Genomic DNA, 24,839 nt, shown 5'->3' with positions numbered 1-24,839 from the left:
GAGGGGAGAATGGGGAGTAAAGGCTGATGGGTATGGTATTTCTTTTGAGGGGGGTGATGACAATGTTCTGGAATTAGCAGTGATTACTGTCTATCAAAGTATACCATTGCACTATATACTTTATAACGTTGCATATTCTATTATGCATATTCTATATCTCAATTTGAAAAAAAAAAAAAAAAAAAGAACCACGTTGTGATAAATAGAGAACCAGTTGCCAGAAGATAAACATGTTAGTAGGTGGAGAAAAGGGGAGCGAAGATTCAAACTCTTCCACAACGGAGGTCAGAGGGAGTTAGCGGTGCGGCTGGGAGCCATGCGTTTTTGTTCCTGCCTTGGAAACTCCCCTATTCTTCCTATTCCAGCCCATTCTTCTACGTTTTTTCAGGCCCATTAACATGTCGGGTTTGTGTAACACTAGTTAATATCCAGTCAGACAATGTTATGAAGAGAAAGAACGTGAGTGTCACATGTCTGGTTAAACACAGTTCCTCAACCTTGAGGCTCTGAATGTCCTTTGGCTTTGAAACAATAACAATGGCATTCATACCTACAAGCTTACTGGTGGGCTCTGTGCAAGTAAGCTCTTCCACGTGTGTGTCTTCCCCTGCCCACTGCTCCCCCCCCCCCCACCCCGCGCCCACCCCCGGCTCCCTATTAAGAAAGACTATGAAGAGTTATGCAGCCAAAACAATTTAGTAGTTCGTTATCCTTCCCCCCAACTATCTCAGTGCTCTACCCCCACTGTCCCCCCCTCTTTCCTGGTAGCTCACCCATGGCCTTATACCCATCGGCTCAGTGCTTCCTCTTACCCAGGCAGCCCTCCTGCTGAGATGAATGCCCCGTGTTTATCTGTAGTGAAAGCAAAATACAGGCCACTCCAAATTATCCTATTTCCTCCTGTCTTTAGTGCCGCCTTTTCTTCATGGAGCTATTGTGCCTGAGCCAAGGGGAGAATGAGAACTGACCCGACAGGTTACCTCTGCTGGACCGACAGCAATTGTTTTTCCACAGACTGCGATACGAACGAACGGTGGACATTGCACTAGAGATCATCTCCATTTCCGTTCAATTCCCTCATCTTACAGATAAAAGGTGTGCTGACTCAGTCTATTGGCTTTTGGATATTCGTGGGCTTATCTTTATGGGAGTCAAACATAACAACAGTTATCCTCAAAGACTGTCTCATAATCAAAGTTGAAGAAATACTGTTCTAGGTATTCTTTTGTTTTTTAAAAAACTGTATCTTATTTGAAGAGGAAAACTCAAGTATTTTTGCAAAAGCTTTCTGTTGCAGAGCAACGGGACAGACTAAAGGTAGCTCACAAAATAAGGGAACATTTCTTACGTGTTATTTTTTTTTTCTCCAAATTCTTCTACAGAGGTCCAGACAGATGGGCTACGTTTCCTTTCTATTAACTGAGGAGACAGAGAAGACTTGAGGACTGAAGCTTGTCACCACTGTCCTGAATGTACTGAAATCCTAACAGCTTTAGCTGAAAAAATGTCCAAAGCAGGCAGTGAAAATAAATTTCAAATAGGACAAACTCCAAACTCTCTACGCTGGAATCCCAAGGCATGGAGGGAAAACTGGCTCGTTGGAGGAAAGCAGTTGAAGAGATAAGTGGAGTGATCTAGACCCTATTCCAGTCTGTTTGAAGTACCTGGGGATAGAATAACCCCTTTCCTTTATTCATCTACATAGGTCCATGAGCCATGAGAACGTGACTCCCCATGGGAAGCTCCTCAATGCAAGACATCTAAGGGCATCACGTAAATCCTTTCTCAGGGGTTGGGCGGGGGGAGGGGCGAAGCCTAAAGAATCTGAAATGGTGAGCCTATGTTTTAATTAAAGTTCTGAGAATAGCCTTGAAGAGGAGTTTCTGGCAGTGAGGACCAGCCCAAGAAGCAAGGGCCCTGGAATCAGGCAGACCTAGGTCTGAATTCTGGCTGTCACTTCCTGGTGAAGGGACTTAAGTAACGAACGTCTCCGAGTCCTTTTAGCAGCATTTACCTCATAAGGCAACTTGAGGATTAAAGGAAAGAGCATGTGCAAAGCACCTAGCATAAGGCTGGGCACAGAGTGGGTGCCTAGCAGTGACGATGTGATAGTTGCACCAGGCGGTGAGCAGGAAGCCTGGGGATGCCCATAGGTGGCATGGCCAGGAACTCCAGAAGCATAGGGAAAAGGAGCTCCCTGCTCGAAAGGTCCTATTCCAGTGAGAAGCTGACTCCAAGGGACGACGCCCAAAAGGCCAGTTGTCATTCAGGTCCTACCTAGTGCCAGGGAATGCGGAATTGTATTACTCGCGAAGCTTCTGAAGTGGTTCTGTCACTTATTGACAGTGTGAACCTAGGCAAGTCACCCGATGTCTCTGAGTTTCAAGTTCCTCATCCCCAAAATGAGGATAATACTACCTGTGTCACAAGAGTTGCTGGAAAAACGAAAATGAAGTGCCGTGTGAGGGGCCACGTCCGGAGCACTTCCCACGTGCCAGGCTCTATTCTAAGAGTTTAAGACACATTGTCTTACTTGCAGCACAAGCGAAAGGTCTTAGCATAGTGCCGGAGCGCAGTAAATACCTAATAGAGGTCGGTATTAAAGAAATGATATGGGGCGGAGGAGCAACTACCATGCTTCCCAGAGAAAGAAGATGCCTTGGTATATACGTGGGAAGACTCAGATGCAGCTGGGAGAAGAAAAGTAATAGTTGGGTATGACTATGGCAAAGCTTTTGAACTACCACACACGGAAAATAATAAAAGTTACCCTAAATCACCCCAAAAGGACAGCCCTGAGTTGTTATCTTCATCCTTAACGTTTATGCCTTTCTGAATCTGAGAAGAAGCTGCCAGGATTTCCAGTACATACCAAAAAGCGATGACAATATCCTGAAGTGTGTCAACTTTTGTGGGCACACAGCTGTCTAAAAGGAAGCAGATGCCGGTTGACTGGGGGAGCGTTAGGGCGTGTCTGTGACTGGGGCTCGAGTTTGCCTTCAGAGGGTGGCCACACCTACCTCAATGATATTCTCAACAATAATTCAACAGGGGCAAGGCTTAGATTTTCCTTATTCTCCCTTAGAGCTTATGTTCTTGGCACAATACGGATGCGCCACAGACGAGCCAGCATGTGAATGTGCTCTATCCCGATAAGGTACAGCCTTTCTACATCGTAGAGTCCTTCAGCTTCTAAAATCATGGAGCTCGTACTGTTAGAACCAATGAAGTGAATTTTTTAAAATAAGCCACCAGTCTGGACCTGTGTAGGTGAATGAAGGAGAAGCACTTTAAAGTCAGGAAAAAAAAAAAAACTATACTTAACATTTAGGATTATCAACCACTGTTGGTTTTCCATAATATATTTCATTCCTGATTTCATCTGAAAGAAACAGGATTATTACTACCATTCAAAAAGTGGTACCTTATTAATAAACTCTTGGCATGGCTTTGAGGTGGATTTCAGATTCAAAATAGACTTTACCACACCGCTAACGTGTTCACTCAGTGTTTATCAATAACTTAAGAGGCTTCATTCAAAAAACTTACTGAGATATAATTACCTGAAACCCAGGGGTGAATCAAGGCCTTGTAGGGTCTGAACCTCATCTACTTTGGGAAATCCTGCCTCATCAAAACATGCAAAATTATGCGTACAGGAATTGCGAGGGTCCCTCCCAAGACTTTGGAAGGGGCCTATGTAAGTGAGGAGACCTGAAGTTTAAGCTCCAGTCAGTTCAAGATAAATCCACCTCAGCTGGGGCCCAAAAGGTTTACAAACTTATTTAATGCTGGAGAAAATACTGTTTCAACTTATAAACACCCCAGTAATAAGTCACATAGGTAATAACGTGACTGAATTCACGGGATGGCATCTCCCCTGCGCACGCTCTCTTTCTCTCAGAATAAATAAATAAACGTTAAAAAGAAAAAAGAAAAGAAAAGTTTGGCCCCAAACAAGGAGCCCAACCTCCAATACACACTTACTGTACTGTGATAATGTTTTGGAAGTTAACTGTGAATTCGTTTTAGTAGTACAGCTCTATTCAAACCACATTGAAAGGGCGGGCCTACACCGGCCGACTCCATCTTGTTCTGTGTCCTTCACCTTGACCACACCTCCTCCCCTTGAGTAACCCCCCCCCAACTGCCTAACAGGACTCTTCCCCAGGACCCTTCCCCAGCCAATCAGCTGAGGCCGCAGCCATTACCTCACCAACTGCCACTAGGCACCAGTAAAACCTTTGTCCTTTTGAAACTGGCTCTCTCTCCCGGGTATCTCACAGCTTCGACAGTGCAGGTAGGGGATTGAGCTCGAGCTAGCTCCAATAAAGGCTCTTTTGCTTTTACACCGGACTCGGCTCCCTGGCGGTATTTGGGGATCACGAATTCTGGGCATAACACACATGGCATGAGTATTAATTTATTCTCAATACCAGCTAGCTCTGGTTCTTTAATTACCTTTCTCTGTCATGTAAGATTGATGAGGGAGCATGGGGCAAGTTGAGGGCAAAATACAAGTTAGCACATGCCCCCACCCCAGGTGGGATATGTGTCATTCTGGCTGCTGGAGGACAAAGGAAAGGAAAGAAAACAAATGGTTAACTGATAGAGATCTCAGTCGGGCAAGACAGGGGTTTCCATCAGTTTACAAATATCTTAGTAAATTACAAGAAAAAGGCCATCTTTTTCTCCTTTTTCCAGTATGAAAGATTCTTGGGGACAGTCCCTGTATATTCTTTGTACCCCCGGTACTTAGTACATTGTCGACATAGAGTGCGCGTGGCACGGATTGTTTTTCAATGAATTCATTCATTGTTATCAACGGATTCCACCCTATTTTGTCCTGTATTGCCTACATAACTATGAAATTCAGATTCTTAGAAGAGACTCTTGGTGTTATAAGATGCTTAGTAGAGGTGGTGACTTTTAAGACATTATATTGACACCACTAAAACCTCTTGGTGGAGAAACTCAATGAGCCCGTTCTCTGGCATGCTGGCAAAACAAAAAACTGACCCTCAGTATTCTTTCCCCAAGTTAGGCATCAGCAAATTAATGAGAGAGGAGGCCCCTGCTCTTGGGCACCCGCAGGAACTTACTCCAGCTCCAGACACACCGTAAACACTTTCATCTAACGGAAGATAAGCTGTGAAATCGGATTTCTGAACCACAAGACAGTGAGCCAGTCTTTTCCAGCGTCTGCTTTAGTGGAGGGTCTTCAACCTTGAGTCTCAACATCCCCCTCAGGCCACTGAACATGCCCAGTATGATTTGCTTTTTGACAGAGAAATCACAGAATGTCCCGGCTGAAAGGGAGTCACACACTTCTTAACTGAAGAGTGGTCAGGAAAGAAAGCACATGGAGAGCAGTGCCCTGTGGCAGGTGTTCAGGAGTTCTTGCTGCTTTCCTGATGGCTGAGGAAGCACCCACACCTTTTGCTGCCTGGAGAACTCTGTGCTAAACTTAGTTCTTCGCAGTTCTCTTTTGCACAGGAAACTTGCACGTGAGCCAGAATCAAAGTTAAATTCAGAAGTGGATTTCAAGGACCACGCACACCTTGGGGAAGCATCACTGTCACGAATTCCCATGATAATACTGACTTGGGTGTTACTTGCTTGGGGCCTTCACTGCCCACACAAAGCTGGGTACGAGGGAGGGCAGAGAGTGCCATTTAGGAGTTAAGACAAGTCTCTTGGCCTCTTTGTACCTTAGTTTCCTCATTTGAAAAAAAAAATGGATTTTAAGACCTACTTTCCAGAATTCATACTGGGTTTATTAACACACACCTAACCAATCACTGTATGATATTTTTACATGTAGTTTTTTTTTTTTTTTTTTTACATGTATTCATTTTCTATTTCACTTACAGCTTGTGTAAAAACTGCATTCCATGCCAGGCCTGAAATGTTCCAAAGCTCAGTTTGATGAGTAAATTGTAACGAAGATTTCTACACACACCAAAAAAAAAAACAAAAAAACAAAAAAACAACAACAACAACAAAAAAACAAGACACAAATGAAGAAGAAAAACAAGATATTTTCAGAATATTTATCCTTTGGCAGTGATTCTAATTTATAGATAACGAAACATAACCACAATACTCTCTCCATACACTAAAGAAATCTCACTATGAAAGATGCTTGCCTTTTTAAAAAAATATTTGCATGAAAGATTTATACTTTCATGTTTATACATGTGGTGCATTAGATACAAATCAGTAAATGCTCAATAAATACTTGTGTTAAGTAAGTATTTTTTTCTAGAGAAGTAAGTTTATTTCTCTAGAAAAATGTTTCACAACTTTAGCACTGTTGAGATTTATGGTTGGATAATCTTTGTTATGGGGGGGGGGGGGTGCTGCCCTGTGAACTGTAGGGTGTGACAGCAGCCCTGGCCTCCACCCACTAGATGCCAGCAGCACATCTACAGTCTGACAATCACAAATGTCTCTAGACACTACTAAGTGTCACCTGGATGCAAAAGCACCCTGGCAGAGAACTGCTGCTCTAGAACGATTCACTCTGACCTCTATAATAACTCTCACACCAAACTTTGCCACAGACAAAAAAGATTTGCTACATAATTTTAGTAGCTTTCGACTAATAAAGTTTCATTCATTCAAAGTGAATAACAAAGAGGTTTACAATTAAGTTTAATAAAAATTCCAAATATAATGAAATTATATTTGTAACTTACATAAACTGCAAAAAAGGTAGGGATTCAAATGCACGTCTTTCAATATATTGTATTTTATTGCAGGATAAATCTCTAGGAAAAGGAAAAGGAAAATATTGCCTCAATTAGCTATAAGATATCTAATTAGTAGGATGATAGTATTGAATAAGTAGCTTTTGGCTAAACTCTGAGTATTAGGAATTGTTATTTGAACCTTCCAGAGCCCCTAACCCTGCCCTCACCTTTCTTAAGAGTCTCACCTTTGTGATCTTCATACATAAAACATACAACTATAGATCTTGATAGATCTTGGAAGTAATCTTTCCTGAGAGCAGAAGAATTGATTAAATGACTTTCTGTGGCCTCATCAATTTCTAAATTATGAGCTCAAAGTTGTGATCTCCACATATAATTTCTAATATTAAAAGGGATATTCTCACATTAGCACACCTTCCTGGTTTAGTTGTATTTCTCGACACCAAGTCAATACCAGAAGAGATAAAAGATACCTTTTCATTTAACTTGAAAAGAAGTTACTCCTCTAATCAATACCTAACTTTGAACGAACTCAGAATTATATTATCATATTAATAGAAATTTATTTTTGGTTGTACATTGCCTAAACGCTCTATGAATTTATCAACTGCTTCAGTTGCAAGTGGGGCCAACAAAAAAACAACATGGTACTGGATTTTTATTTGGAAACACCCATTCTTGATTATAGTTGACCCTCTTATTTCCATTGATTTCAGCCGAGTCCCTCACTTTCCACCTACATGGGTACCACCATCTTCTGGCTGGCATTGTCATCTCTGGTCTCTCCCATTCTAATCTATACTGCACACAGTCACCAGATTAATTCTCCAGGAGTGGTTCTCAAATATCAGAGTCACTTGGGAACTTACTCAAGATGCAAATTCTCAGCTCTACTCCGGACTGAGTGAATCAGGAACTGTGGAGGTGGAACCTGTGTTCTGACAAGGCCTCCAAGTGACCCTGGTGCAGTCTAAAGTTTGTCCTAGAGCACTGCTGTGATAACACGGTAGCTTGGCATATTATCCAAGGCCTTCAAAATCCTAAATCTGGCTCTAGTTTCCTACTCTACAGATACCAAAGAAATTTCTCCTGCATTTTGCCTTTCACTCACTCTATTTTGCAAGCATATTCTTCCCAAGATGTCTATCCGATGACACGTCATAGCCATTCAAGGTTCTGTTCAAACAGCATTTCTCTAGTAACTTCCCTGATCCAACTTGAAGTCTTCCCCCCTCTTCTATGTTCCAAAAACAACTTATACTTCTCATTGCCCAAATCCATTTCTTCCCCTCCCCCTCTCCTCCTCCTCCTTCTTCTCCTTCTTTGAATTTTTTAAAGTAGACTCCACGCCCAACCTGGGGCTTGAACTCACGACCCTGAGATCAAGAGTCGCATGCTCTACTGACTCAGCCGGTCAGGTGCCCCAATTTCTTCTTAATATAGTTATTCTGGCATTCCATTTCCTCTGGGCATAAACTCCATGAAAGTATGGACTAGTCTTGCTCATCTGCGTTGTCTACTGTGTTTAAAACTGATGCATGGACAAAGAACAAACTCAAATATTTATAAAATAAATTAACAGCTGGGTAGTGAGTAGAAGGAGCAAAATGACTGAAAAGAAATGTGGTTTTATGACTTTGTGGCTCCCGCTTCTGCACTCTGTCAGTGCTTCATCATCCATTTAGTGCTTATGCGTTATGGTTTAAGCTTCTGTTTATTTTCCCTGTGAAATCATGAGTTCCTACAAGGGTGGGAAGCCTGTCTTAACCATCTGCGTGCCTATGGTACTGGGCATAGGGCCTGTCACATTCTTTTTTAGGTTTTGATTCACATTTTTTTTTGAATGAATGAATGAGAACACTTCACCTAACATGAAATAATTGGCTTACAAAGTACCTCATAGTAGAAATAATGAAAGGCCCAATCCATTGCGCAGTTTGTCTCTTTTGTTTTTCTCCAAACTGTGTTTGTAACGTTTGGAGCCCAGATGGCAGAGGTAGCCAAGAAGACCAATACAAAGTGGTTGTCCCCTAAGACTTGGAAGGTTTGATAATTTGAAGGACTATTTTTAGTGTCATATGAGATTCCTTTTACTCACTACCCTTAAGCCTTCTACATTTGCAAGAAGAATCTATTTTCTAAAGCACATCATTAATAAGGATTAATGAGGGGCGCCTGGATGGCTTAGTCGATTGAGCATCTGACTTCGTTCGGTTCAGGTCATGATCTCACTGTTCATGAATTCGAGCCCCGCATCGGGTTCTGGGCCAACAGCTCAGAGACTGAAGCCCGCTTCGGATTCTGTGTCTCCCTCTCTCTCTGTGCCTACCCTGCTCATACTCTGTCTCTCTCTCTCTCTCTCTCTCTCTCTCTCTCTCTCAAAAATAAATAAACATTAAAAAATTTTTAAAAAAAGGATTAATGAAATACACAGCTTTGGATGGCATGGGCAAAGAATAAACACTGAACCTCCATAGCAAAGAACATTAGTATCTCTGTATGTCTAATGTACAGAGATATATGCAAACATTTCTTCCTTGACAATGAGGCTGGAGAGATGTTTATTCTGTAATTAGCAAAGTTAGAGGCATTTCTGATGTTTGTTTAGTGTAAACATTTCTAACTATACCACTTAACCATCATTATATTTTTAAAGATTTCATTTTTTTTAAGTAATCTCTATACCTAACATGGGGCTCTAACCTACAACCTCGAGATCAAGAGTTGCAGACTCTAATGACTGAGACAGCCACATGCCCTTTAGCCATCTTTTTTTTAATGTTTATTTATTTTTGAGAGAGACAGAGACAGAGCATGAGTGGGGGAGGGGCAGAGAGAGAGGGAGACAGAATCTGAAACAGGCTCCGGGCTCTGAGCTGTCAGCACAGAGCCCGACACGGGGCTCGAACCCACAAACTGTGAGATCACGACCTGAGTCAAAGTCAGACACCCAACCAACTGAGCCACCCAGGAGCCCCAACCCCTTAACCATCATTTTAAACATCTATTTTTATGGTGGCATAAGCATTTCCACACCGATCACAGGAATCTGCTCCTGAAGCCAAGAGCACACTGTATGTTAGCTAACTTAACAATAAATTACATAAAAAATAATAATAAAAAAATAAACTAATAAAATTTCCCACACTGAAATCCCTAATCTGTTCTCTTGATAATTTAATATGTACTTGGTAATACTGCTTACATAATTCACCTGCTTAAATATTTCATATTTAAATATTTCATTTAGATTAAATTATTTAAAAATTCTGGGTTAATGGCATTCAAATTAATGTAAGTGTTCTATATTTTCTTGTCTTGTAGGTGACAATTTGAGGTTAACTTCAATTCCTCTCATTTTACTAAGCCAACTTTTTCAAACCTTTTCTGTAAAGGCCACACAGTAAATATTTTAGGCTTTGCAGGCCATATACGGTCTCTGTCACATATTCTCTGTTTCTCTCTCTTCTTTTCTCTTTTACAGCCCTTTAAGAACATGAAAATCATTCTGAACTCATAGGTTGTATCAAGACAGACCATACACAGGATTTGATCCATGGGCCATAAATAATAAATATAAATAAAGGCAGATGGTATATGAACACTTACATAACAAGGTTCATATGGGTGTCCATAATTGCTCAGACCTCATTACCCCTTTTCCTCTACAACTGAAGGGCTTTTTCCTAGATCTTGTCTATAAAATTAAAAAGTTGAAAACGCATAGGAGGTATTTAATGCTAGAGATGGGCTGGGTCCCCACAGACTTACAGAGTTATACAATTTAATAGAGAGAGTTACAGAATTCTACTGTTAGAAGAAATTGTTGCAATTATCTAATTTGAACCCTGTATTTTTTAATAAATAATATAACTAAAAACTCATAATAAATGATGAACTGATTAACTTACAAATACTGGAGGGATAGCAGGCCTTCAAATGTGTCTTTATGTAATTCGGTCAGATAATTTTCACTGAGAATTCTGCAAAATGAAAAGGTCATTTCTGGGTCAAAATGCAAAATAACTACAACTATTTGCTACACAGGACCGCTAGATGTGAGAGAAACCTGGGTAATGGTGCCACCAAATACACTAATTCTTATTTAATGTAGGGATGGCGACCTCTGCTGTTTGATTCAAATATTTTCTTCTCACATACTCCTTTGTCTCTCTCTCTCTCTCTCTCTCACACACACACACACACACACACACACACACACACACCCCTATCCACTCTTCACACCAAAATGTACATTTAATGCCTACTCTCTGGATCACAAAATCTCTGTTAGAATCCAGCCCTGAGTGGCAAAAACATGGACAGAACTGCCACTTCCTCCTCTCTTTTCCCAAATTTTATTGTGGAAGCCCTATTTATAACCATATCAGTGCTACGAGTAAAGCCATCTAATTTTTTTCCCCAACCAAAAAGTATCTGTGAGAACTAAAAATGTGCATAAAATGCACATAACATAAATGCTCAGTTTAATATGTATAGAGTAAATACCCGTGTAACGCTATTTGTTCTTTCTACTGTTGGTGGATACTAGATTTTTCTAATTTTTAGTTATTATAAACAGTGCTGCTTTGAACATTTTTCTGTTTATATCCTAGTACACATTTGCCTAAGTTTCTCCAGGATTTAACAGGGGTACAAAATTGCCTTCCTAAGAGGTTGTGCTATTTCAAGCTGGCAGATTGAAACATGCCAGGTCTCTACCAAACTCCAAACTCCACCAAAGTCCCTAAGAATGATTAGAAAAGATACAATTAGAAAATCCACAACCTTAGCTCAAAGCCAAGGGAGTAGCTCTACAAACACTCCCCACCAGAAATGCCTTGGAGCCACCTACAGGGTGATTAGCTGGGATACTGCAGTAGGACCAAGGACAGCACATCAACCCCACATCCTTCCTCCTGGGATCTGGCAGCAAAGGGTGTTTTCTTCCAGGCAGGAGCCATTGGTGTTAGAAGGGGGCAGGGTCCCAGAACCCTGGAGGAAGGGTCTACACTCTGACTAGCCATTAGAAGTCACCTCCCACCTCTTCTTTAACTCTCAGGGGGACCTGTCACCAATAACAAGCCCCGTGGTTCATTTCACCTCTTCCTTAGGACCAGAAAACAGAAGCAAGTCAAATCTCAACTACAAAGATAAATTGCACTCAGGAATGACCATGTGGAGTGAGAAAGCCAATTCCATTCAGGACAGAAAATAAAAAACAAATATAACAGCTTATAGTCAATGACACAGTTAACAGAGAAAACACAAAAGGATTTGAGAATACCAACATTAATGGGGCACCTGCGTGGCTCAGTCGGTTAAGCATCCGACTTCGGCTCAGGTTGCAGTCCATGGGTTCAAGCCCTGCACTGGGCTCTGTGCTGAAGCTCAGAGCCTGGAGCCTGCTTCAGATTCTGTATCTCCCTCTCTCTCTGCCCCTCCCCAACTTGCACTCTGTCTCTCACTCTCTCTCTCTCTCTCTCTCAAAAATAAACACTATAAAAAATTTAGAATAGCATCATTAATATATCCTCAGATAGAGGTAAACAGTACATCTAATAAAAAGAACCAACTCAAGATTATATGAATGAAAAGTATTATCATTAGTAAAAAACTCAGTCTATGAGCAGCAGAAATGGTCGTTGAATAAATTAGAAAACTTGAGGGGCGCCTGGGTGGCTCAGTCGGTTAAGCGGCCGACTTCAGCTCAGGTCATGATCTCGCGGTCCGTGAGTTCGAGCCCTGCGTCGGGCTCTGTGCCGACAGCTCAGAGCCTGGAGCCTGTTTCAGATTCTGTGTCTCCCTCTCTCTGACCCTCCCCCGTTCATGCTCTGTCTCTCTCTGTTTCAAAAATAAATAAACGTTAAAAAAAAATTAACACAGAATTGCAATCGGTAGAGGTTGAGTTGGGATATGGAAGGGGAAACACCTTTCCTCAGAGCTACTGACTTCAAAGTTCTGGACCAAGAAGGACCTTAGAATGCAGTTAGTTTTTGTTTTTTTTTTGTTTTTTTTTTTTGTATTCATATTTGGAGAGAATATACTCACAGTTTCTCAGCCCAACGGTATCCCTTCCATACATTTTCATCAATGTATTGGAAATTTCTGTGAAGAAACACAGTTCAGATCCTTGAACAGGTAGGAAAGGAATGAACGGAATAAATAAGAGAATCACTGGCAACCTTGTGGGGAATATTCAAATGCAGTAAATGCCAACTTTCTACTTTCCACAGCTATCAGCATCCCAGGTGGTGCAATTAATAAAGAGCTAGCGTGGGGCCACTGGCACAAACAAGGCAGCTCCTTAGAACCTGAACGTCCTATTTGTTCCATTCCTTGGGTAGATAACGCCTGTTCATTACTCTGGAGGTAAGTATTATTTTCCCCCAAATCACTTATGTGCCTAAAATGGTTCCTTCCACAAATCAATGAGAAAATAATAATCCAACGAAAAAAATGGTAAAAAATTTACCATTATCAGCAAACAAATGTAAAGAAGCCCTCTACTGAAACCTCTCTAGGTGTTAGAAGGATAAGGGAAATTAGAAATTAGAATAACTAACATGGAAAGATTTCTTAGACATATTGCATAGGGAAAAGCAACAAATCACTGGGCAAGGAATTAAAAAGTATCCCCTCATTAGGAAATTAGGAAAAAATGCAAAGGAAAGAGATGGGAAGGAAGGACACACATCAAAAAGGTGACAGGAGTTATCTTATGAGTGGTAGGGAGGGTGGGGTGGGATTTTCACGTTTTATCCTCTATACCTGTGACATTAAAAACAAAAAAAAGTATCCATGATAACTCATGTATCCATGAATTACACATGTTTAAAAGAAGCTATTAAATGCCTGAGGTTCAGTTTCAACCGCTAACCCTGCGTATGACTTTGAACCTTTACCTGTAGTTTTGTCCTCTTCCCTCAACAACAGCTTACCTGGTCAGTTTATATACACATTTTTTTCAGGGGAGTCAGGAATAAATTCAAAACAGATACCCATCTGCCCCTGTGCCTGGTGGACATTTCCAGTCAACCTGAAGCCTTCTGGTTGCTCCTATGTTCCCTGGTAAAAGATGCCTCAACTTCCATCATTCTCCTTTTCTGGGACAGAAGTTTCAGAGTAATATCTGAGTTTTCTCTTTCCCGTGCACACCCCACCCGCGACTGTCATCAGTTAGTCTATCTTGTCACTTCCTCCTTTGCAGTGCTCTCAAGGCTTTTCTTTCTACTCTTTTCAGCAACTCTGATTCGGCCCCTTGTTACTTTACCCCTAGGTTTTGTTAGAACATTCTATCTGGTCTCGCTGGATCAAGCTCTCCTCTCCAGATCGCCCTATATGGGGAACTGAAAATAATCCTCGTTTCAATGGTCTGTATCTCATGCTTGAAAACTTTCAATGGCCCTCTGTAACTCAGAATGTAACGTTCAAACCTCTCTAGCTGATAGTCAAGGTTTCTCGTAATTGGATCTTTAACTGCTTAACCTAATTCTTTTTTTTTTTTTAATGTTTATTTATTTTTGAGACAGAGAGAGACAGAGCATGAATGGGGGAGGGGCAGAGAGAGAGGGAGACACAGAATCGGAAGCAGGCTCCAGGCTCTGAGCCGTCAGCCCAGAGCCTGACGTGGGGCTCGAACTCACGAACTGTGAGATCGTGACCTGGGCTGAAGTCGGACGCTCAACCGACTGAGCCACCCAGGCACCCCTAACCTAATTCTTAATTCCTGATCATTCCTGCAGCCATGCCTTTGCCTAGACTTATACCCATTTTTTTCTCTATTTAACACATCAGAGCCACTCTTTAAGTCTCAGCTAAAGTGTTAGCTTATCCATGCAGCTCTCCCTGACCTCCATACTCCACTGAGTACAGAGTCTGCTGAATTCCAACACCCATGGTACCTCTTTTAGTACTTAATTACATGCCACCTCCCTTTTTATGACCATTTCCTTTCTTCCCACCTGTCATTTCATGTTCTGAAGACGATTTCATCCTAGTGTGGCGCCCATCGTACTTACTCTTGGGTTGGGCCCAAACCGAGTACTGTATGTGGAAGGCCGGGGGTCAAAGATGAGGTCTGGGGAATCAAAATAATAACAGCTAACACTCATATTTTGCCAGGCACTGATCCAAGTGCTTCATATGTATTACCTCATCTAGATCTCACAATAATCCCATGAGATGGTAGCTATCATAATTTCCATTTCACAGAAAAGGAAACTGAGTCACAAAGCTAATAGATGACAGACCTCGGCCCAAACGCAGGCAATCTAGTTCCAGAATCTCTACTCTTCACTACTCTGTTGTATCCTATTATAGAGGATGGAGCAAAAATGGGAGAGTAGAGGTTAAGGAATGAAATAATGGGGCTAAAAATTGGATAAGGAAAAAGAATAAGGACAATTACAAGTAAAAGATTGGAGAAGGGCGAACAGTAGTAAAAAGGAAAATGAAGATAAGGGATAGTTGACAAAGAAAAGGTAAAAACAGAAAGTCAGTCAACGTGGTTGGGGAGATGAGGAAGGCCCAGGACGACATTGAGGAAGAGACGGCCATGTCAAGCAGGAGGCAGAGAACGAACAAGTAAAGGCGATTCTTACAAGATGGTGAAGGTGCCGTTGTAGGTGTCGGGCTCCGGCTCGGGCACTCTGCGGAGCCTCTGCTGTAGGCTGAGACCAACACACGACAGTGTCTCATCTTTGCAGGTACAGCGCTCACATATTTTGAGGTCTGTGGCGGCATTCTGTTCTGGTTGCCAAGTTAAAGTTGTGTATGCCTTTTCTGAGGTATAGTTTACAAAATGCACCACAGAATGTTGAGTTGTTGGAGGAAAACCTGTCTCAAATGACTCTGGTTGCTGACTTACAGGAATTTCTAGGTCCATAGGTGGAACCGTGACTTCAGTCAGGTTTCGATGTTGACTCTGAACCTGTTCTGGATGTGCAAGTGTCACCTCAAGGTCCTTTGGGGGAGGAGCTGTAGTCTTCTTCAGGGTTGTCAAATGTTCAGCCTCTGTAATAGGTTCTGGAGTTATAGTAAGCTCCACATGACGAAATGGGATGATGGGTGATGCTGGATGCTGACCTTGATCCTTACTTGGAGTTGGAACTGTCACTTCCTGCTCGAATGGATATTGAACTACAACCTCCTTAGGTGGCTCTGGAGGCTGAGTTGGGGTGTCTCGCATGGTTGGAGAAGGTTCAGTCTCCACACTGGATCCTGCAGTTACAGTAAGTTCCAGGTCCATAGGTGGAACTGTGACTTCAGTCAGGTTTGGATGCTGACTCTGAACCTGCTCTGGATGTGCTAGTGTCACCTCACGGTCCTTTGGAGGAGGAGCTGTAGTCTCCTTCATGGGTGTAGAATGTTCAGCCTCTGTAGTAGGTTCTGGAGTTATGGTAAGCCCCAAGTCCACATGATGAGCTGTGACACTGGGCAATGTTGGTTGCTGACCTTGATCCTTACTTGGAGTAGGAACTGTCACTTCCTGTTGGGATGGATACGGAACAACCTCCTTAGGTGGCTCTGGAGGCTGGGTTGGGGTCTCTTGCATGGTTAGAGAAGGTTCAGTCTCCGTAGTGGATTCTGGAGTTATGGGAAGCCCTGGGTCCAAAGGTTTAACTGTGACTTTAGTTAAGGTTGGATGCTGAATGTGCTCTGAATGTGGAAATGTCACCTCAAGGTCCTCTGGAGGAGCGGTAGTCTGCTGCAGGGCTGAGGGATGTTTAACATCCGTAGTGGGTTCTGTAGTTACGGTAAGCACCAAGTCCAAAGGCTGAACTGTTACATTCGGCAACCACAGACGCTGAGCTTGATCCTGATCTGGTGTTGGAACTGCTGCCTCTTGATATACTGGAGGTTGAGCTACAAGTTCCTTAGGCGGCTCTGGAGGCTGGTCTGGGGTCTGTTGAGTTTTGGCCTTATTCAAGGTTGAAGGCTGAACCTGAACCTGCTCTAGATGTGCAAATGTTACTCAAGGTCCTTTGGAGGAGCTGTAGTTTTCTTCAGGGCTGTAGAAGCTTTAACCTCCATAGTGGGTTCTGGAGTTATGGTAAGCTCTAGGTCCAAAGGCTGAACTGTTACATTAGGTGACAATGGATGACGAGCTTGCAGACCTGGAGTTGGAACTGTCACCTCCCGAAACAGTGGAGGCTGAACCACAACCTCCTTAGGTGGCCCTGAAGGGTGACCTGGGATCTCTTGCGTGGTTGAAGTTTCAACCTCTGTAGTGGGTTCTGGAGTTATGGTCAGTTCTGGGTCTAAAGGCTGAACTCTGGCTTCAGTCAAATTTGGATGCTGAGCCTGGACCTGCTCTGGATGTGGAGGTGTCACCGCAGTGTCCTCTGGAGGAGCTATAGTCTGCTGCATGATTGTAGAATGCTCAGCCTCCACAGTAGGTTCTGGAGTTGCAGTAAGCTCCAGGTCAGCAGGCTGAATAGTAACATTGGGCAAGTTTGGATGCTGAGCTTGCTCTTGTCCTAGAGGTGGAACTGTCACCTCATTACGGACTGGAGGTTGTGCTACAACCTCCTCGGGTGGCTCTGGAGGCTGAACGGGGGCCTCCTGCTGGGCTGGAGGAGTTTCTGCCTCCTTAGAGGGCTCCGGAGGTTGAGTTGGAGACTGCTGAAGAATTGGAGATGGTTCTACCTTCTCAGGGGCCTCTGAAGGCTGAGCTTGTACCTCCTGTTGTGTTAGAGAAGGTTCTATCTCCTTAAGTGGCTCGAGAGGTAGAGATAGGGTTTCCTGCTGGACTGGAGATGGTTCCACCTTCTCAGGAGGCTCTGAAGGCTGAGGTGGGGCCTCCTGCTGTGTGGAAGGTTCTACCTCCTTAGGGGGCTCAGGGGATACAACTGGGGCTTCCTGCTGAGTTGGAAAAGTTTCTGCCTCATTACCGGGCTCTGAAGGCTGAACTGGGGCCTCCTGAGGTGTGGGAGAAGGTTCCACCTCCTTAGGGGGCTCAGGGGATATAGCTGGGGACTCCTGGAGGACTGGAAACTGAGCTGGGGCCACCTGCTGGGTTGGAGACTCTGCCTCATTAGGGGGCTCTGAAGGCTGAGCTGGGGCCTCCTGCAGTGTGGGAGAAGGTTCTACCTCCTTAGGGGGCTCAGGAGATACAGCTGGGGCCTGCTGGGGGACAGGAGACTGAACCAGGGCCTCCTGCGGGGTTGGAGAAGATTCTGCCTCATTAGGGGGCTCTGAAGGCTGAGCTGGGACTTCCTGCTGAACTGGAGATGGTTCTACCTATCAGGAGGCTCTGAAAGCTGAGCTGGGGCCTCCTGTGGTGTGGGAGAAGGTTCTACCTCCTTAGGGGGCTCAGGAGATACAGCTGGGGCCAGCTGGGGGACTACAGACTGAGCTGGGGCCTCCTGTTGGCCTGAATCAGGTTCCACAGCCTTACGGGGGTCTGGAGTCTGAGCTAGGACCTCTTGTTGGCCTGGAGAAGACTCATCTTCAGGGGACTCTGGAGACTGGGAAAGACGCTTGGACTGAGCTGGAGAAAATTCAACTTGCTCAGGGGGAATAGGAGATTGAGCAGGGACATCCTGCTGCACTGGAAGATGTTCAACCTCCTTAGTTGCCTGGGGACTTATGAAAATCCTCAGATCCACAGGTTTAACTGTGATATTAGGCAACACTGGATGCTGAGCTTCACCTGGACCTGGAGGTGAGAATGTCACCTCATGCTGTACTGGAGACTGAGCTACAACATCTGTAGAGGACCCTGGAGGCTGAGCTGGATGCTCATACTGAACTGGAAAAGACTCGACCCCCTCATTGGGCTTTGGTTGCTGAGCTGGGACCTCTTGCTGGATTGGAGAAGGTTCTCTACTTGCAACAGGCACTTGAGGCAGAGCTGAGCTCTCCTGCTGGCTTGGAGAAAGTTCAATTTCCTCAGGAAAATCTTCGGGTGGAGTTGAGACTTCGTGCTGGACTGGAGAAGATTCAACATTTTCAGGGGGCGCTGGATGCTGATGTGGGACCTCCTGCTGGGTTGGAGAAGGTTCAACTTCGCCAGGATATTCTGGATACTGAACTGGGGTCTCCTGCTGTGTTGGAAGTTTCTCCTGTGTGGTAGATTCTGGAGATTGCGTTGGAGTCTCCTGTTGAACTGGCAAAGATTCAACCTCAGGGGACTGTGGAGGCAGAGTTGGGGCTTCATGCTGGGTTTCAAAAGGTTCCACATTAAGAGGCACTGAGGGCTGAGCTCTAGTCTCGTGCTGAACTGGAGAAGGTCCCACCTCTGTAGTGGGTTCTGCAGTCATGGTAAGCTGCACATCTGGAGGTTTCAAACTGACATTGGGCAGGTTTAAATGTTGATCACGGTAGTGACCTGGAGGTGAAACTGTCATCTTATGATGCCATAGAGGTTGAGCTGGGTGCTCCTGCTGGGTTGGAGAAGGTTCCACCTCCCTGGAAGGCCGCTCTGGAGGCTGAGCTGGTTGCTCTTGCAGGGTTGCAGAAGATTCTATCTCCCCTGGAGACTGAGCTGGAGTCTCCTGCTGGGTTGAAGATTCTGCCTCATTAAGGAGCTCTGCAAGCTGAGCTGAGACCTCCTCCTGGGTTGGAGAAAGTTCAGCTTCTCCAAAAGGGTCTGGAAGCTGAGCTGGGGGTTCCTGTTTGCTTAGAGAAGGCTTAGCTTCCTCACGAGGCACTGAAGGCTGAGCTGGGGTCTCCTGCTGCCTTAGAGAAGGATCAATCACCCCAGGAGGCTCGGAATGCTGACCTGGGGTCTCCCGCTCACTTGAAGGCTCAACCTCCTCTGGAGGCTTACCCGAGGTCTCTTGCTGGGTTAGAGAAAGTTCTGCTTCCTCAGTATGTTCAAGAGGCTGAGGTGGGGCCTCTTGCTGGGCTATAGAAGGTGCAACACCTTTCTCAGGCCCTGGAGTTGTGGTAAGTTCCACATCTAAAGGCTTACCTGTAACCCTGGGAAACATTAAATAATCCCAACCTGGCATTGGAACCACCTCTGGGAGCCTTTGATGCTGGGTTAGCTGGTCATTCAGATCCTCATCTGAATGGGGGTAGTCCTCCAACGGAATGTGTGTTCACGAATGGAACCAAAGTCTCCTTCAAATCCTTAGGTGGGGCCAACATCTGGGCTGGAGCAGAGGACCCCAGGTAATTAAAGCCCCCCAGCCCAGCTGGGGTGTAAGTGCCTGGGGCGATTCGGGTGGGGGATCAGAGGAGCGCGACGACCAGGGCTCAGCCGCCTCCAGGGGGTCGGAGGTCAGCTGGGCAGGGTCCAGGGCCCACTCTGGAGGCTGAGCTGCCTGGACCAGCAGCCACAACGGTTGCCACATAAGGACAAGCAGTGGGGCCAACAGGCGCAGCCGGGACATGACTTGCGGAGGCTCCGGGGCGCAGCGACCCAGGCGAGTGGGGTACTGGCGCTGGGAACTGAGCGGGAGCCAAACCATTATGGCAGCCCCCTGATGCGCGCATGCACTGTTAGCAAGTGCGCGCCCCTCCCCCGCCTACGTCCCACCCTTTATTTATTGATATCTTTATTTACGCCACCTTTATTAGCTCCCTGGAGATGGGCTCTGCACCACCAGAGCGGGCCCTTTTCCCAGAATCACTTGGGGCCCAGGCCTCCCTCCACCCTGCAAAGGCCACCACTCCCCCCGTCCCTTTGGAGGAATGGGGCGCCTGGGTGGCTCAGTTGGTTGAGCGTCTGACTTTGGCTCAGGTCATGGTCTCACCATTCATGGCTTCGGCCCCGCATTGGGCTCTGTGCTGACAGCTCAGAGCCTGGAGCCTGCTTCAGATCCTATGTCTCCCTCTCTGCCCCTCCCCTGCTTGTACTCTCTCTCTCTTGTTCTCTCTTCAAAATAAACATTAAAAAAGATGTTTTTTGAGGAATAAATGCTTATTGTTGTTTTAAAAAAATTTTTTTAAATGTTTATTTTGGAGAGAGCAAGAGACAGAGACATAGAGTGCGAGTGGAGGAGTGGCAGAGAGGGTCATAATCTCGTGGTTCATGGGTTGGAGCCCCGCATCGGGCTCTGTGCTGACAGCTCCGAGCCTGGAGCCTGCTTCAGATTCTGCGTCTCCCTCTCTCTCTGCCCCTCCCCAGCTCACGCTCTTTCTCACTCTCAAAAATAAATAAACATTAAAAAAAAAATCTAAAAAAAAAAAAATTCACAAATCTAGCCCCAAATTAAGCTCTCAATGACATGAAACACATTTTTGCTTTTTTTTTTTTTTTTTTTTTTTTTAACATTCTGTATGTGGCACATTAGTATTTTCTTTTAGAAATTATTTTGGCAACTTAATCCCTAATTCAGGGCATCCATGTGAGTGATTTACAGAAAAGTTCTTCAGCAAGATATTCATGCAAGATATATATGAGATGCCTACATCTGGGTGACACATCCTATTTGAATGGCATAATGGTTTCAAACGCTGTAGTATAATCACATTTAAGGCCATAGTTACTCTGTTCCCAAATCCTTGAGATTCTGTTTGAGGGGAGCTCTAAAAGGCTTGTGTCCTCTCCTATGTCCACAACTGTGGGAGTGCTCTGATGAAATTTGCTCTCCAAACTTCAAATAAGGGGTCAGAGCCAAGGGTCAGGACTTGAGGAAAAGCCCCAGAAATCCCCTGCAGTCAAAAGCAGTTTCTGAGTTTCACATTTCCCAAAGGATGATAGAGCTAATGCCAAAGTCTTCCAAATTCTGCTGGTTGCTTTACATTATGGCTACAGTGGCTATGTCACCCCTGAACTTTAATCTCCACATACTTGAATTAAATCCTGTAGCTCGTCTTCAGTACTGGCATCTGTGATCTCTTCACAGGGTCTGTATTCCACAGCTATTTTACCACTTTCTGAAATAAAGTGAATAAGGATTGGAAAAAAAAAAAAAAAAAAGAGGGCGCCTGGATGGCTCAGTCAGTTAAGCGTCTGACTTCAGCTTAGGTCATGATCCCATGCTTCATGAGTTCAAGCCCCATACCGGGGTCTCTGCTGTAAGCACCAGAGCACACTTCAGATCCTCTGTCCCCCTCTCTCTGCCTCTCCCCTGCTTACTCTCTCAAAAATAAACATTTAAAAAATCAATAAAGTTAACAAGATCAATTCAGAATTTTCCTTGTTCTAAAACTAGCTGTATCCAATGATAGCACCCAATAACTAGACATTCTTTTTATTTATAAAAGCAGAAAATAAAAGCATTTTCCTAGAAGTTTTCTCATCTCACACTTCAGTTTTTAATCATACCTATGTGTGAAAAAATACATATGAAGTTAACGACTGTGTGGTTCAAAAACGCTATCATCTTAAGAGATAGGAACTAAGGAATAATGACACAGGAAGTTAAAACTATGGAAACAACAATGTTCAAAATCAGATGACTAGACAGTAAGGCATTAGGTAGAGGTCAGTGTGAGTTCTGGAATAGAGACCATGGACTATAGCTGATACTTCATATTAGAAACAAGGCCAGTGTCTACTCCCCGGAAACAAAATCCCACCAGATACAATGAACAATGCTTTGGAGAGAGGGGGAGGGGGAGGGGGAGGGGGAGGGAGAGAATGCGCTTGGACAGTTTATTGGCAGAAACTGGCCCATGTCCCTTATAGACAATACAATTCCCCTTAAGGCAAAGTACAGCTACAACATTTTGATCGTGTACAAGGGATACCAGAGCATGTTAGGGAGAGGTCAGCAACCCAAAGGTTTAGTTTGGTTCTTAAAGGTTGTTACTCAGAATTGACAGCTAATGGAGATTCTACCTGATGACCAGGGAAGTCAACTTTCACTGCAAGAGCTGTCCAGGCTGGAAGCCTGAGACCAATCCAGGGTCAACTCTTATGGGCAAATAAGGCCTCTGAAACTTAGCTAGGCTTTCTTAGTCTCTAAGCCTGCAAGACTGTGAAGCGGCGAGGGCGGGGTGGGGGGGGGGGGCGATTGTCTGGGGACTCATTACTAATTATAAAGTTCCCTTGGAGCACAGCCTGTAACATTCACACCATTGTAGAACGCAATAGAGAACACAATCGATGCTATTCAATAGCCTGACCACTTTCAAGGTTCACAAAAATATAGCTGACCCTAATATAAGAATCATATTCACCCAATAGGTCAGTGCCAAAAACAAAAACTGAAGCTGAATGGATTCCAAAAACATAATCTAATAAATTCTCCAACAGGAAGACGATGATAACAAGTTAACATATTTTCTCTGCTTACCATGTTTCAGGGATAGTTTTAAACTTTTCCATCATCTCATTTGCTCTTACAATTCATCCCCCATGAGGTAAGTTGAATTACTACCTTTACTTGGCAGATAGAGAAATTGCAGCGTAGAGAGATTAAATACTTCAAATCTGACTATAAAACCTAAAATTGCATAAGAAATCTAGGAGACAGAGCTAAGATTCAACACCAGACGTCCATAGCTTCAAAGGTTTTTTTTTTGTTTTGTTTTTTTTGTTTTTTTTTGTTTTGAGAGAGAGAGCACATGGCATGTGAGAGTCAGGGAGAGGCAGAGAGAGAGGTAGGGAAAGAATCCCAAGCAAGCTCCACGCTGTCAGCACAGAGCCCAACATGGGGCTCAATCTCACAAATCGTGAGATCACGACCTGAGCTGAAATCAACAATTGGACGCTTAACTGATTGAGCCACACACGTGCCCCCAAAGCTTATACTCACAATAGCATTCTGTGTTATGAGCAAACAATCAAGAAAGAAGACTGGGTCAAACACTTTCTGTGTGGACAGAGGTAAATCACTGTATATCTATATACTGGGGACAAAAATATTTGTGGTCATTTTTCTCACAAATGCCACAAAGAACAAGTTTGAGACTACTGCTTTGAAAGCATTTGGTGAATAAAAGAATATGAAGTGTTTTCATCCAATTAACTTTTCAAAATGAGTTTATTTGCTCGTTGAAACTGATATACTGCAAGGACAATCAAGTAAGTCTTACCTAAAATCACAATCAACAGTTTCTGGAATGCATCTGACACAGCCTTCTGAATAGCAAGCTTCTGGACTGTCCGCCTTTTCATAAGAAATGATAATGGCCCTGCATCCAACCAAAACAAATGGATTTAACATGCCTATCTGAATGATAACTGATTTGGGGGTTATATGTGTAAAGGTGAAAATACATCCATGATTCGTCGTTCATTATCTTAGCAAGTAAGGGCAGGCACAACACAAGGCTGAATGACTCTGCTGTAGGTATATCCTGGCAGGGCACATTTTGACTGCCCTGATCTACTCCAGAAGTTTTGGAAGTACCAAAAGGGAGACTCAAGCCAAGAAAGTGGCACAGATCTCACATCGCTCGTAGATTTCAAATGGACAGGCGGAAACTCTAGTTTCAGACCCTACTGCAGACCCTACTCTCCTGTGCATCAAGGGCTGGAGTCACATGGGGAGAAAGGTTCGGTGGTAGTGCACATGACCGCCTGGTCTCTTCCTGGGCATCACCCAAGGGAGCCTTACTCCCTTAGCCTTGCTAACAGCCCTGCCCCTCCCGGAAAACCCTAAGCCTAAGTGCTGTAGGCACTGGGAGAAAACACAGTACCAATGGGAATACCTTTTCTAGGCATCTGTATTTGACTCTTTACACTCCAGCCCTTTGATAGGAGGCAAAGGACTCAACATTCACACAAGAGTTTATTTAAGTCTTTAGATGATCACTTTGCTGGGATCACTGCAGGCTGCAAGAGATATGTATTTGAAGGACTATTTTAGCACAAGGCGAATTCTTAACCAAAAATGGGAAAAACATTACTTCCCTCCTCCTAAACTTCTTGGCAGAAAGTCAGCTTTAGAATTTTAAAGTTAAAGGTTCTTTCAGGTATTGCCTGAGATAAAAGCCTGTACCGTAGGCCAGAAAAACTCTGCCTAGGGCTTTAGGAGCTTAGCAAGGGGGAGGGCTGGATGATGAATCTGAAAAGATGAGTTTTTAGAGAGAAAGAGGGATTCTGCCTCCCCTCCACCCCCACCCCCACCGTAAACGGGCCTTCCTCCAGGTTATCCAAAGGCTCCTCGGCCATGCCAGCTCCGGGACTCCGGCACTCATAGGATGGCAACACCACCTCTAAAGCACAGAAGAATTTCAGGCTCTGCTTCTGAAGTGGTGGCACAGTATCTTCATTTG

The 24,839-nt window shown here is 44.1% G+C and overlaps 3 protein-coding genes and 1 long non-coding RNA gene across 4 annotated transcripts in view; 1 reads left to right on the top strand and 3 right to left on the bottom strand.

Moving 5' to 3' along the window:
* Nucleotides 1-10,896, bottom strand: part of LOC147571484 (leucine-rich repeat-containing protein 37A2-like) — a 33,206-nt gene extending 22,310 nt beyond the window's left edge. The window contains exon 1 of the mRNA XM_086696348.1: nt 10,628-10,896. Within this exon, the coding sequence (XP_086552474.1) occupies nt 10,628-10,719 (92 nt within the window). The 5' untranslated portion in view covers nt 10,720-10,896. The remainder of the gene's footprint in view (nt 1-10,627) is intronic.
* Nucleotides 906-5,931, top strand: LOC147571485 (uncharacterized). Its single transcript, XR_015247370.1, has 3 exons — nt 906-1,095; nt 1,383-5,180; nt 5,874-5,931. It is a non-coding gene; the product is annotated as an uncharacterized LOC147571485 (long non-coding RNA).
* A 3,164-nt stretch (nt 10,897-14,060) lies between the features above and the next one.
* Nucleotides 14,061-16,626, bottom strand: LOC147571483 (leucine-rich repeat-containing protein 37A2-like). The gene is made up of 3 exons (XM_086696342.1): nt 15,320-16,626; nt 14,432-14,796; nt 14,061-14,204 (listed from the first exon to the last, which is right to left on the bottom strand). The coding sequence occupies exons 1-2, from the start codon at nt 16,270-16,272 to the stop codon at nt 14,784-14,786; spliced, it is 966 nt and encodes a 321-aa protein (XP_086552468.1). The 5' UTR covers nt 16,273-16,626; the 3' UTR covers nt 14,061-14,204; nt 14,432-14,783.
* A 47-nt stretch (nt 16,627-16,673) lies between these two features.
* LOC147571482 (uncharacterized) lies at nt 16,674-24,635 on the bottom strand. Its single transcript, XM_086696343.1, has 4 exons — nt 23,655-24,635; nt 21,463-21,548; nt 18,076-20,117; nt 16,674-17,512 (listed from the first exon to the last, which is right to left on the bottom strand). The coding sequence occupies exons 3-4, from the start codon at nt 19,673-19,675 to the stop codon at nt 16,689-16,691; spliced, it is 2,424 nt and encodes an 807-aa protein (XP_086552469.1). The 5' UTR covers nt 19,676-20,117; nt 21,463-21,548; nt 23,655-24,635; the 3' UTR covers nt 16,674-16,688.
* Nucleotides 24,636-24,839: the final 204 nt, after the last annotated feature.

This window comes from Puma concolor, unplaced genomic scaffold (assembly GCF_028749965.1).
Source record: "Puma concolor isolate L17-30 unplaced genomic scaffold, mPumCon1.1.hap2 unalloc_scaffold_26, whole genome shotgun sequence".
Classification (NCBI taxonomy): Eukaryota; Metazoa; Chordata; class Mammalia; order Carnivora; family Felidae; genus Puma; species Puma concolor.
Note: the sequence above shows the minus strand (reverse complement) of the source record. Positions and strands in the feature narration are given on the sequence as shown.

Excerpts from the sequence above, each read along its gene's own strand:
- LOC147571483 (XM_086696342.1), bottom strand. The coding sequence starts at position 16,272 with ATGCAAGAGACCCCAACCCAGCCTCCAGAGCCACCTAAGGAGGTTGTT.
- LOC147571482 (XM_086696343.1), bottom strand. The coding sequence starts at position 19,675 with ATGCCAGGTTGGGATTATTTAATGTTTCCCAGGGTTACAGGTAAGCCT. Across the intron at positions 17,513-18,075 it reads AGGCCAACAGGAGGCCCCAG|CTCAGCCTTCAGAGCCTCCT; the intron begins CTCAGTCTGTAG and ends AGGAGGCCCCAC.